Source organism: Chiloscyllium plagiosum, chromosome 23 (assembly GCF_004010195.1).
Source record: "Chiloscyllium plagiosum isolate BGI_BamShark_2017 chromosome 23, ASM401019v2, whole genome shotgun sequence".
NCBI lineage: Eukaryota > Metazoa > Chordata > Chondrichthyes > Orectolobiformes > Hemiscylliidae > Chiloscyllium > Chiloscyllium plagiosum.
The window spans coordinates 33,970,878-33,983,131 of record NC_057732.1 but is presented as its reverse complement, the minus strand read 5'-3'; the positions used below and the strand labels follow the sequence as shown (position 1 = coordinate 33,983,131).

The 12,254-nt window shown below is 38.4% G+C and overlaps 1 protein-coding gene across 1 annotated transcript in view; it reads right to left on the bottom strand.

Annotated features, from left to right (window-relative positions):
* dennd6b (DENN/MADD domain containing 6B) overlaps positions 1-12,254 on the bottom strand; it is a 110,661-nt gene that overhangs the window by 45,461 nt on the left and 52,946 nt on the right. Inside the window, exons 10-11 of the mRNA XM_043713204.1 lie at positions 2,800-2,855; positions 1,182-1,304 (exon numbers count right to left, since the gene is read on the bottom strand). Of these exons, the coding sequence (XP_043569139.1) occupies positions 1,182-1,304; positions 2,800-2,855 (179 nt within the window). The remainder of the gene's footprint in view (positions 1-1,181; positions 1,305-2,799; positions 2,856-12,254) is intronic.

Genomic DNA, 12,254 nt, shown 5'->3' with positions numbered 1-12,254 from the left:
GGGCTGCACTGGACATGGAACATTGCAACTCAGTAAATCACCTTTCAGTTTATCATGTCTGCGCTAGCTTTTCAACATTAATCGAAAACAAATTTTGTTGCCCTGCTGTCTCCATATATCTATATTTTCATCCCTTAAAGTATTTAGTTTTCCTTTAATGCATGCAACGGTATCTGCCCAAAAGAAACTTCTTTTAAGCTCTCTTATATTCTCAGTAATGATTTCAAATTGATGACAACCTTAATTTACAATCTTTCTTCCACCTCACCCACACGTCTCACTTTAAATATCAGAGCCATGAATTTTATAAAGGGCAAGTCCAGGATTATGAACTAAAATGGACTGCTCAAATTTTTTTTATGGAAATACTGAAAATGATGGTGATAGTTTCATTTCTAAATTAGCAAATGACACTCAAATTTTAAGGAAAATCAAGATTGCTTTGGATTATTTTGGAAAGTACTTTCCTGATACAGTTTAATGCAGACAGTTAGGGATACAAAAGGAGGAGTATGATATTAGAGGAACAGGAAAATAATGACACAAATAAATCAAGTAAAAGTTCTGCCATTCATGACACATCCCTGAAAACTTGAGCTAGTATAAGTCTCTGTTAAATTGATCTACACTATTTTTGACTTTATGTAAATAACATTAACTTGTCATTGTACAAGTTGTACCTGGAGTGAGTGTACATTTGGGAAAAAGTGCAGTTAAGCTGGACAAAGTACAAACAGTACTAAGAGAACGTATGATTTATGGTCTAGAGATAAAACAGGTTAGGATAAGCTCACAGACTGACAGCTTTGTCATGGAAAAGTAGAAGGGAGAGAAAGATATTTAAATTAATAAGGCTCAAGAGAGTTGAGGATCAGTTAGGAGCATCTGATCAAAAGCAGAACAAGGGAATGGAATAGGATTAGTGATGAAGAAGGGCAGGTGCAGATGACATGACATGTAAAAAAGCATGTGAGATCGCAGTTTATTGGCTGCAGAATCAAGTAGCTTACATCTGATGGTTGAAATAGTGAATACCTAATCTTGAATAAGCTTTGCCTTAAGTGGTTAATTAAGAACTTTTATATTCTGTCAATTAAGTTTTGTCACAAAAGCTGTATTTTTTAAGCAATCAATGTATCCTAAAGTCTGCAGATATTTCCTGCTTAGGGCTCCTTACTCACCTGGTCAGTGCCAGCACAAGATCTGAAGAAATTTTGGGTGATGCTGCCATGACAATCACTGGTTCTCCAAGCAACATCAGTTCCCAAAGCATTTGGATATGTATCAAAATTGATTGGAAACACCTGACAACAATAATTTATCAATGAATAAAAAGGAGTTTTATTTGGAAGAAACCAAATCAAGGCTATTGTATCCAAGAAATGTATGATACCCTCAATCCCAACCCATCCACCTCATCAAATCTCAGATCTCTTTTCAAAACATTTCAATTGTCTCTTTCACTATACGTAATGCATACCTCAATGTCTTAAATTTTAAAACAAACTGATACATTACAGTTTAACAAAGAGAAAATAAAGAATTTTAGGTTAAATATTTTATGCTATAGCTCATGATGGCTGATCCAAATTTGTTTTTCAAAAGATCAGTCACATATTTTCACCATCCAAATTTCAAAGATATCTGAATGTTTATACTCCAGCATGATGAAGTGGTTGCTGGCCTCATGTTACCCCCCTTGGAAGCGAGCATAAGAGGTACAGTTAGTAAGTTTGCAGATGACACCAAAATTGGAGGTGTAGTGGACAGCGAAGAGGTTATCTCAGATTACAACAGGATCTTGACCAGATGGGCCAATGGGCTGAGACGTGGCAGATAGAGTTTAATTCAGGTAAATGCGAGGTGCTGCATTTTGGGAAAGCAAATCTTAGCATGACTTATACACTTAATGGTAAGGTCCTAGGGTGTATTGCTGAACAAAGAGACCTTGGAGTGCAAGTTCATATCTACTTGAAAGTGGAGTCGCAGGTAGATAGGATACTGAAGGCGGCGTTTGGTCTGCTTTCCTTTATTGGTCAGAGTATTGAGTACAGGAGTTGGGAGGTCATGTTGCGGCTGTACAGGACATTGGTTCAGCCACTTTTGGAATATTGCGTGCAATTCTGGTCTCCTTCCTATCAGAAAGATGTGAAAGGGTTCAGAAAAGATTTACAAGGATGTTGCCAGGGTTGGAGGGTTTGAGCTGTAGGGAGAGGTTGAACAGGCTGGGGCTGTTTTCCCTGGAGCGTCGGAGGCTGAGGGGTGACCTTATAGAGATTTACAAAATTATGAGTGGCACGGATACGGTAAATAGACAAAGTCTTTTCCCTGGGGTCAGGGAGTCCAGAACTAGAGGGCATAGGTTTAGGTGAGAGGGGAAAGATATAAAAGAGACCTATGGGGCAACTTTTTCCACACAGAGGGTGGCACATGCATGGAAAGAGCTGCCAGAGGAAGTGGTGGAGGCTAGTACAAGTGCAACATTTCAGAGGCATTTGGATGCGTACATTTAAGTGCATTTAAGTCGTCATTGGACAAACATATGGACGTACATGGAATAGTGTAGGTTAGATGGGCTTCAGATTGGTATGACTGGTCGGCGCAACATTAAGGGCCGAAGGCCTGCACTGCACTGTAATGTTCTATGCTCTATGAATAGGAAGGGTTTGGAGGGATATGGGTCGGGTGCTGGTAGGTGGGACTAGATTGGGTTGGGATGTCTGGTCGGCATGGACGGATTGGACCAAAGGGTCTGTTTCCATGCTGTACATCTCTATGACTCATTGAAATTGCTCTCACCCAAACAGATCCAACTCATGTACTGTGGGAATGACCAATGGTGCTGGCAATAGATTCTGCAGAAAAGGAAACAAAGTTTTTTAATTTTAAAGTTTTTAATTTTTATAGAAGAGGATCAAACAAAATTAGAGATTTGCATAATACTTGCAATTTAATCTGAGCAAAATATCCTTCACTCAAGTCTTTAACAATATAGTGTCCCATATACTTTAAAACCAAAATTCAACATCAAGAATTCAAAACACTACTCTCAAACTGCTCTTCATAGTAACACATTAATATTGTGAGATCTGCCAACTCTTCCAAATTTAAACTCAGCTTTGTTTAACTGTGATTTTAAGCCCTGAACCCACCATACCCTTTGCACATAGAAATCATTCAATCCTTTGAAAAATCTGCTACACTTTTTTTTCCCAAGAACCACACTAAATTGGCTCCACCATTCAAGGCTCTGATTCAAAAACAGGTACCTACATTTCCCCATTTATATTTGGTATCCTTAACTATTAATTGTGCTATTCAATTTTATCCCCAACTGAAAGAAATGCTGAGATCCAAATTCTCAATACTCACTGAAATTGATAAAATATCAAATCTTTTTTATCCTTCATTTATACGGAGAATGTAATTTTCTGGAATCTTTCTTGATAACTATAGGCAATTTTGAAACTTTTGACTATGTCTCCTACAGCTGGACTCTTTCCAACAATTTCACATTTGTTTCTGAAATGTGATGACAGAAACTATACTTCACATGTGGCATGAACACATTGTTCCCTTTGATTTTTAGGTACTGTTAGTTACACATTCCAATTGAGTTTGCCGTTTGTCTTCTCATGTTATCCACCCTGCCCCATCTCAACCAATGTGATAGCTTATCAGATAATAAAATTACTTTTCCCATGTTTCTCCAGCACTTTTATCTGTGAAACATCAATTGTTCCAGTGCTTTCAACAATCTTCTAAAATCCCCTCTAATTTCACAGCACAAACAGGCAATTTGGTTCCTGCCAGTATTTAAGCTCCACATAAGCCTCCCCACAAGTTACTAAATCCAACCCTATTAGCAGATCCTCATATTTCTTGTCCCATCATGTTCCTTGTATACCATGTTTTATTCCACCTAACTATTCCTTTTAGGAACAAATTCATATGAACAGTGAAGATATAATCGCACGTTTCTGCACCAAATTCTCTACATTACGTTCATAATGTTACAGATCTATCTAACAACTATGTATAACAATCAATGGAACAAATGAAAATAGAAATTGGAGAAACGTAGTAAATCTGACAGCATCTGTCAAGAGAAAAAAAGTGTTAATGTTTCAAAGTCCAGTAACCTTTATTTAGTTCTTATGATCTCCAGCATCTGCAGTTCTTTGTTATATTTTAGATTCAATGGATACTGAATAAACTTAATCGAAGAGGATCAAACATTATTTCAATAATCTTAAATAAATATAAATAATCATCAGAACTTAGGTGAGCTTTGAGAGAAACATTATATCTAATAGTGCCAATCTATGCAAGTTTATAGCAAGTGTAGATATAATTTCTTTCTAAAAAAAGAGAATGCTTACATATCAGGGACAGCATAAAAGCAAAAGAGAAAGCATATAATGTAGCAAAGGACAGTGGAAAGCCAGAGGATTAGGAAGCCTAAAAAGACCAACAGAGGAAAGTAAAAACAAACAAACAAACAAGGAGGGAAAAGATTAAGTATGAGGGTAAGCTAGCCAGTAATATAAAAAAATTGCAAGAGCTTCTTTAGATATATAAAGGGCAAATAAAGAGACAAAAGTGGGCATTGGGCTGCTGGAAAATAACACTGGAGAAGTAGTAATGGGGAATAAAGAAATGGCTCAGGAACTGAATAAGTACTTTGCATCAGTCTTCATAGTGCAAGACACATAATATCCCAAAACCTTAAAAGAGTCAGGGGGCAGAGATGAGTATGGTAGTCATCACCAAGAAGGAGGTGCTAGAAAAACTGAAAAAGGTCTGAAAGTGGATAAATTATCAAGACCAGATGGGCTACACCCCAAAGTTCTGAAGGAGGTAGCTGAAGAGATAGTGGAGGCGTTAGTGACGATTTTTAGGGAATCACCGGAATCAGGGAGGGTCCCAAAGGACTGGAAAATCACTAATGTTACCACCCGCCCCCCCCCCCCCCAGCCCATTTAAGAAGGGAGTAAAACAAAAGATGGGCAATTATAGACCAACTTGCCTGACCTCGATCGTTGGTAAGATTGTGGAGTCCAATGTGAAGGATGAGATTTCTGAATACTTGGAAGTGCATGGTAAAATAGGGCAAAGTCAGCAAGGTTTCATCAAGGGGAGGTCATGCCTAACAAACCTACGAGAATTCCTAGAGGAGGTAACAGGAAGGTTAGATTAAGGAGAGCTAATGGAAGTTACATATCTAGACTTCCAGGAGGCCTTTGATATGGTGCTGCACAGAAAGTTGCTGAGTAAAATAATGGCTTATGGTGTTAAAGGCAAAGTATTAGCATGGATAGAAGATTGGCTATCTGGCATGTTACAACATGGAGGTGAACCTTTTCTGTTAATTAAACCAAATACCCAGAAAAGCTCACCTCATCTCTTAATCTGTTAAAATATGAATGATACAGAATTCCTAAATTCCACTATTTAAAGAAATTAACAAAATTATTTTCTTACTCTAAAAGTGAACGTTAAACAAAAAAAACTATTCACAAAGCTAAGCCCCACTTTCTTTAAATTGCTTACTCGATAACAATATGCTGTTCCAATTAGATACTTATTAAAAGAACATTAGTTTAATCTCAAAATCACAGAGTCTTTGTCTTCTACATTGTCTTCAATTTTCCTGCTGCTGATTTCCCCGAGTCATCTTCTTTCTTTTTACTGAGAGGACATTTCATATGAAAAGGTATCTTTAATACAGTGTTTTCTAATTTCTTTGAGAACAAGATGTTAGATGGGCAATTAGCTCTCTAGCAGCTTCTTGCTCTACGGTAGTTGCTCTCTGACCAGCTTTCAAAATGTCTGCATTTTTATACCCCTAACATCAGAACTTCTCATTGAATTTATTGTTTTGCCAACATTGAACCAAACTCGATTGGGTTTTAGTATCCTGGGGCATAATTTAAACAAGGAGAAAGTGAGGACTGCAGATGCTGGAGATCAGAGTCGAAGAGTGTAATGCCGGAAAAGCGCAGCCAGTCAGTCAGCATATGAGCAGGAAAGTCGACATTTCGGGCTTAAGCTCTTCATCAGGAATGAGGCTTGTGGGCCAAGGGGGCTGAAAGATAAATGGGATGGAGGTAGTGCTGCAGGGTGGAGGGTAGCTGGGAGAGCGAGAGGTCGATGAAGGTGGGGGTGAAAGTGACAGATGAGAGAGGAGGGTGAAGCAGATAGGTGGGAAGGATGATGGACAGGTAGGACTGTTCAAGAGTGCAGTGCAAAGTTGGGAGGTTGGGACTGGGATAAGGTGGGAGGGGAAATGGGGAAAACTGGTGAGATCCACAGTGATCTGGTGTGGTTCCCCTCCCCCCACCTCATCCCAGTCCCATCTTCCAATTCAGCGTTGCCCTCTTGAACAGTTCTACCTGTCCGTCTTCCTTCCCACCTACCTGCTCCATCCTCCTCTCTGACCTATCACTTTCACCCCCACCTTCATCTACCTATCACCTTTTCACCTACCTTTATCACTGATCCTCCACCACCCCAGCCCCACCCTCTTCCCATTTATCTCTCAGCTCCCTTGGCCCACAAGCCTCATTCCGTATGAAGGGCTTATGCCTGAAACATCGACTCTCCTGGTGCCTGACTGGCTGTACTGTTCCAGCACTACACTCTTCAACACAATTTAAAGGATTGATTAAATTCAAATTGTTGCCAAAACAGCAACCAAAACTCAGGTATCCATTTCATAGCCAAAAGTTACATATTTTCAATTTTCCAGTACACTCTGGGACTGCCATCTAGTCAAACACACAAGTGCTTGTAATGTCCCAGTTCAGAACAGCATTCTCTCTCTCAAAGGTACAGTACATGCCTTCACCTTCATAACAGGCAGAAGATGGGGTTAAAAGGGTCCTTCTTTGAATGGCAGCCAGTGGCGACTGGTATTCTGCAAGGATCAGTGTTGGGTCCACAACTTTTCATTTTACACATTAATGATCTGGATGAAGGAACTGAGGGCATTCTGGCTAAGCTTGCAGATGATACAAAACATAGGTGGAGGGAGTAGTTGTATTGAGAAGGTGCAAAGGCTGAAGAAGAATTTAGACAGGTTAGGAGATTGGGAAAAGAAGTGGTAGATGGAATATAAAGTGGGGAAGTATGAGGTCATGCACTTTGGTTGGAAGAATAGAGGCATGGACTATTTTCTAAATGGGGAGAAAATTCAGAAGTCTGAAGAGCAAAGGGGCTTAGGAGCCATAGTCCAGGTTTCTCTTCAGGTAAATTTGCAGGTTTAGTTGATAGTTAGAAAGGCATTCATTCATCTGGAGAGGACGAGAATACAAAAGCAGGGATATACTTCTGAGGCTTTATAAAGCGCTGGTCAGACCACATTTAGTGTATTGAGAGCAAGAACATACTGGCCCTGGAGCGGGTCCAGAGAATGTTCACAAGAATGATCCCAGGAATGAAAGGCTTAATGTATGAGGAACGTTTGAGGACTCTGGGATTATACTCACTGGAGTTTAGAAGAATGAGAGGGGATCTAATTGAAACTTGCAGAATACTGAACGGCCTGGACTGAGTAGATATCAGGAAGATGTTTCATTGACAGGAGACACTTGGACCCAAGGGCACAGCCTTAGAGTAAAGGGAAGATCCTTTATAATGGAGATAAGGGCAAACTTCTTCAGCCAGGGAGTGGTGAATCTGTGGAATTCATTGCCTTAGAAGGCTGTGGAGGCAAGTTCATTGAGTATATTTAAGACAGAGATAGATCCAGTTGGTTCTGACATAATGCGATAGTTTGGTTTTCATGCGATCACATGTTATAAGAAAATTGCATTATAGCGGTGCCATTTAAACTAATGGGGCCAGAATCACGTTATAGCCAATAACAGGTAAGGCAAGTTCACATTCTAAATAACAGTCTAAATTCTTCAATCACATTACAGCCAATTCATTTGAAGAAACACACCTAATAGCAGAAACAACTGTAGGTTCTTGATTGTCAAGGGGATCCAAGGTTCCAGGAAGAAAGGGGTTGAAAAACTTATCAGCCATAATTGAATGGCAGAGCAGACTCAATGTGTTGAGACACCTAATTTTTACTCCTGTGTTTTATGGTCTTATCATGGTCAGAGGGCATAAAGAGAAATCCAGCTGAAGACCATCTTCTCTTCTGCATTTTCATGTTTAAATTCTATTTCTTTTAAAAATACCAACTACGCTGTACTCAAAATTGCCCAAGCTAATCACATAATTGCCTCTCCAAAAGCTTCTGAACTCCTTGCATTTTAGAGACATCTCAGCTAAACTTGACACAAAGGACTTGGAGACAAGCCATCTCCTTCTAGCCAGCTGCAAACAAAAGAAACATCAAGAGTCATTATGCTAAAATGAACACCAATGCTTTTAGTTATCTTGTCATTCCATAATGGAAATGCTAATGGAGAAATAAAGCTACACTGTTGCTGAAAAACCTTCCAATTAACACATCAAGGTGAGGCCTCAGCACCTAAAATGTCTGTATGTCACACAACTGAAATCTGAATTTGATGAACTATTTAAATATATAATTCTGCAACTCTAAGTCAGTTGCTTGAATTCCAGAGTGAGAACAGGAATCTAGGCTGAATTGGCAGCCTGCCTCAGACCCTCCAATTCTGTCTCGAGAAAGAAGCCTCAACTTTGCTTCCAGTCCACCAAGGAAATCATTATTCGACACTGAATTCCAGGAAGTTTTAACTCATGTGAACTAATTTTTAATATCTCAGGGTTTACCAAAACTTGCAATTTATCTCCTCTCCTGTTCTGACTTCCTTAATTTACTGAGTGAGTATATGCGGATGGAGTATATGACATTTAACTGCATTTTGAATGTTTCATTGTTAAAACCATCTTTGATTTTATCTTAAAAAGTTTTTGCAGGGGTTTACTTCAAAATTGGAATCCAAAATCCAGTGATAGGGAACAACCTTCAGGCTACCTCAGTAAGGGTTGGGGATAAAAGGGAAAGGTGGTAATCTAACGATACCTCAGTCATGGGCATATGAAGACACAAACAAACAAATCATAATTAAATTCACCCAATTCCCCTTTTGTCTGTGACTATGGGAGTACATTAGTGCCCCCCCCCCAGTACCAATGGGGGATACGTTCCAAGATCTACCATGGAAGCCCAAAACCACAGATAGTACTGAACCCATTCATTTAAATGGAAAATTTACCTTCCCAGCAGCCCCTGGTCCATGGTTCTGGAAGGCTTTCTGTAACATGTTCGGGCTGCAGTAAACAGTGGGTAACCGAAACCGCAGAAACCAGACCCGCGGATACAAAGGTTGTCCTGTATACAAATGGACTGGACTAACTACAGACAGGAGATATCTGATGCCCTATCATAGCATCATGAAAATCTTAAGAATTTAAAGAGTTAGTTATTGTGATTATCGTTAGTCTTCCTTCAAATTCCATTCCAACATATATCATGTTTTAGTCACTGCATTAAGTAACTTTTCATTCTTGGCAATTGCAATCTTCATCTCAATTCAGGACTTGGTTTTTCCAACATTGTCTTGTGCATCATCCTTTCCTCCATGCTCTGAAAATTTAGTTTTTCAATATTTATTGTCCAGTGACTTGCTCACTCACATCTCTTGTCCTCAATGACCAATTAATTCTCAGATCTCAAATACCCTACTATTTAAAAACAAATCATTCACATATTTATAGTTATGTTGCACTTGTTCTGAATCTTTGTCCCTGTCAATATTCGTCTGGCAATTTTCTAAATTTCCATGTGTTTGTATTGGTAAACCTCTTCTTTCTTCCTGAAGCTTCATAGTCTTGGATGTCTATTACACTCTGATAAAGGGCTTATGCCTGAAATGTCGACTCTCCTGCTCCTTGGATGCTGCCTGACCGGCTGTGCTTTTCCAGCACCACACTCTTCAACTCTGTCTATTACACATGTTGATTACTGTTTGGGTCAAAGCTTTATTGACATCTAACTCCATATTGCGTTTTATCAATTTTAATTTCTGTCCATTAAATTTATATCAGTAGCTTAATTTGAAGTGTTCTAGACAAATTTTCCAAAACATTCATTATGCTTCCCTTAACCACCTCTTCCTTAACTAAGAATGAATATAAGTTTCTTGAGTCATTGATCGTAACTTCTTCTGAAGTTATGTTACTGTGCTCTGCAACGATTCTGGAGTTTAAATTATGAATTAATATTTATGAATAGGGTGAGTAGATAGATGATTTATTATTTATGATCACATTCTATATGTAACAATGCACTATATCACATCTTCTGCAGAACTAAGGGCAAGATAACCAAAAAGCTTTTCATTCTAAAATACACATTGTTTACAAGACTACTATGCAAATACCCCTTTATATCTACTCTTAAATCATTAATTCCATTATTTAACTTGAGTGAGTTGAGACTAATGGAAATAAGTGGATTAGGTTTGGTTTAATGAACTTTTTTAATCATAAGTATAATGTTAATTTGCCCCAACAGAGTGAAATGTCTTCAGTGTTCATCAGATCTCTTGGTATTGGCAATATCCACAATTCATCCTTTAGTGCTGCAGGACAATAATCAAGATTATTTTGGTTTGAGACCTTGTATGTCAAAGTTAAAAATACAATTTGGATTGTTAAGGTTTATTCTATATTTCAAGGAACTAAAAATACAAAATAGGAACAAAAGTAAAGTATTTGGCCCCTCTAGCTTGCTCTGCCATTTTAATAATGTCATAGCCGATCTGTTTTCCTCTTTAACCATTTAATAGACACTTTCATTGGCACTGCTAGCATCTTTTTAAGTTCTTGAATCTTCTCAAATTACCTTTTTGCCCCTACAGTAATGAAATAATCTGAAAGTAAAATATTGCAGAAGCTGAAAATCTGAAATGAGTCAGAAAACCTAGAAAATACTCAGGTCAGGCAACATCTGTGAGAGAGGGAAACAGAATTAATGTTTTCAAACCGGTTATCTTTCATGACTGTTTCTTTCTCCATAAGTGTTGGCAAACCAGAGTACTTACCACATTTTCTCTTTTAAATTGTATTACATGAAATAGTTTGATTTTTAATGATTTGTTAATTACTGCATCCTAGGAACATCATCAGAAAACAGATCAGGTCCAATGTATGTTAATGACATTAATTCTACCAAGCTACCATCTCTCTCAAAATTTCCATTGCCCTTATTTTTCATGGTAATGGTATCTAGAATTCGATCAACAGATATTTCCATAAATATTGTCTTTGACACGTGCCACAAACTCAATTTCCTAGCCATTGACTCCATCCATCTCCCTAACAACTATCTGAGGATGACCTGGGCTGTTCACAATCTTAAAAGCTATGTAGCGTTGTATTATTTTAAAATAGCAGTATTCACTTAAAGCTGTTCACTTAAATCACTAGACATAACTGTAGGAAGCAAAACTAAAGCATACAGTTAGTTGTTTTAATGAAAGCAACCATAGTTGTATCCTGGTTTGTCTGTCGCTGTTTTTAGGTCTCAAGAACTTCACACTTCTCAAAAGAACCTCATTATCTCTGAATCAAATAGGACTATCTAAAATTCCCACCATCATTTAGATTTTCTCTTTCCAGTTCTACAACATTGTGCACCTACCTTAGCTTACCTGCTGCTGTCTTTGTATTTGATATATCCAGACCTGACTAATTTATTATATTGGGCAACCCCCAACTTCCATATTAGAAACTTGAACTGATCCAAAATGCTGCTGCCCATATTCTAAATTGCACTAAATTCCACTCATTCATCAACCTGTGCTCAATGGGCTGGTTTATAATCTGACAATGCCTGAATTTTAAAATTTGTTTTATTCCAAACAACTTCCCAGCCTAACCCCATTGCAACATCAACTTCCTGCAGTCATGTGACTCCAGACCCATGGCAATGTGGCTTACTCTTAACTTCCCTTTGCACAATAAGGAATGGGCAATAAATGTTGGCCTAGCCAGTGGTGCGCACATACCGTGAATGAATTTTTAATACGTCCTATAATCGTCCAAGTGTGGCCCATTGCATCATCCTAATTATCTTCATTCCATTAACGGTAGCCACCACTTAGGTAGTTTAGATCCTAAATTCTGGATTTCTTGCTCTAAACCTGTCTCGCCACCTCTCTTTCCTCCTTTAAGATGTCCCTCAAAAGCTAGCTCTTTAACCAAACTTTGGTCAGCTGTTCCAACATCACTTTATGTGGTTCAACATCAAATTTCCTTGAATAAAG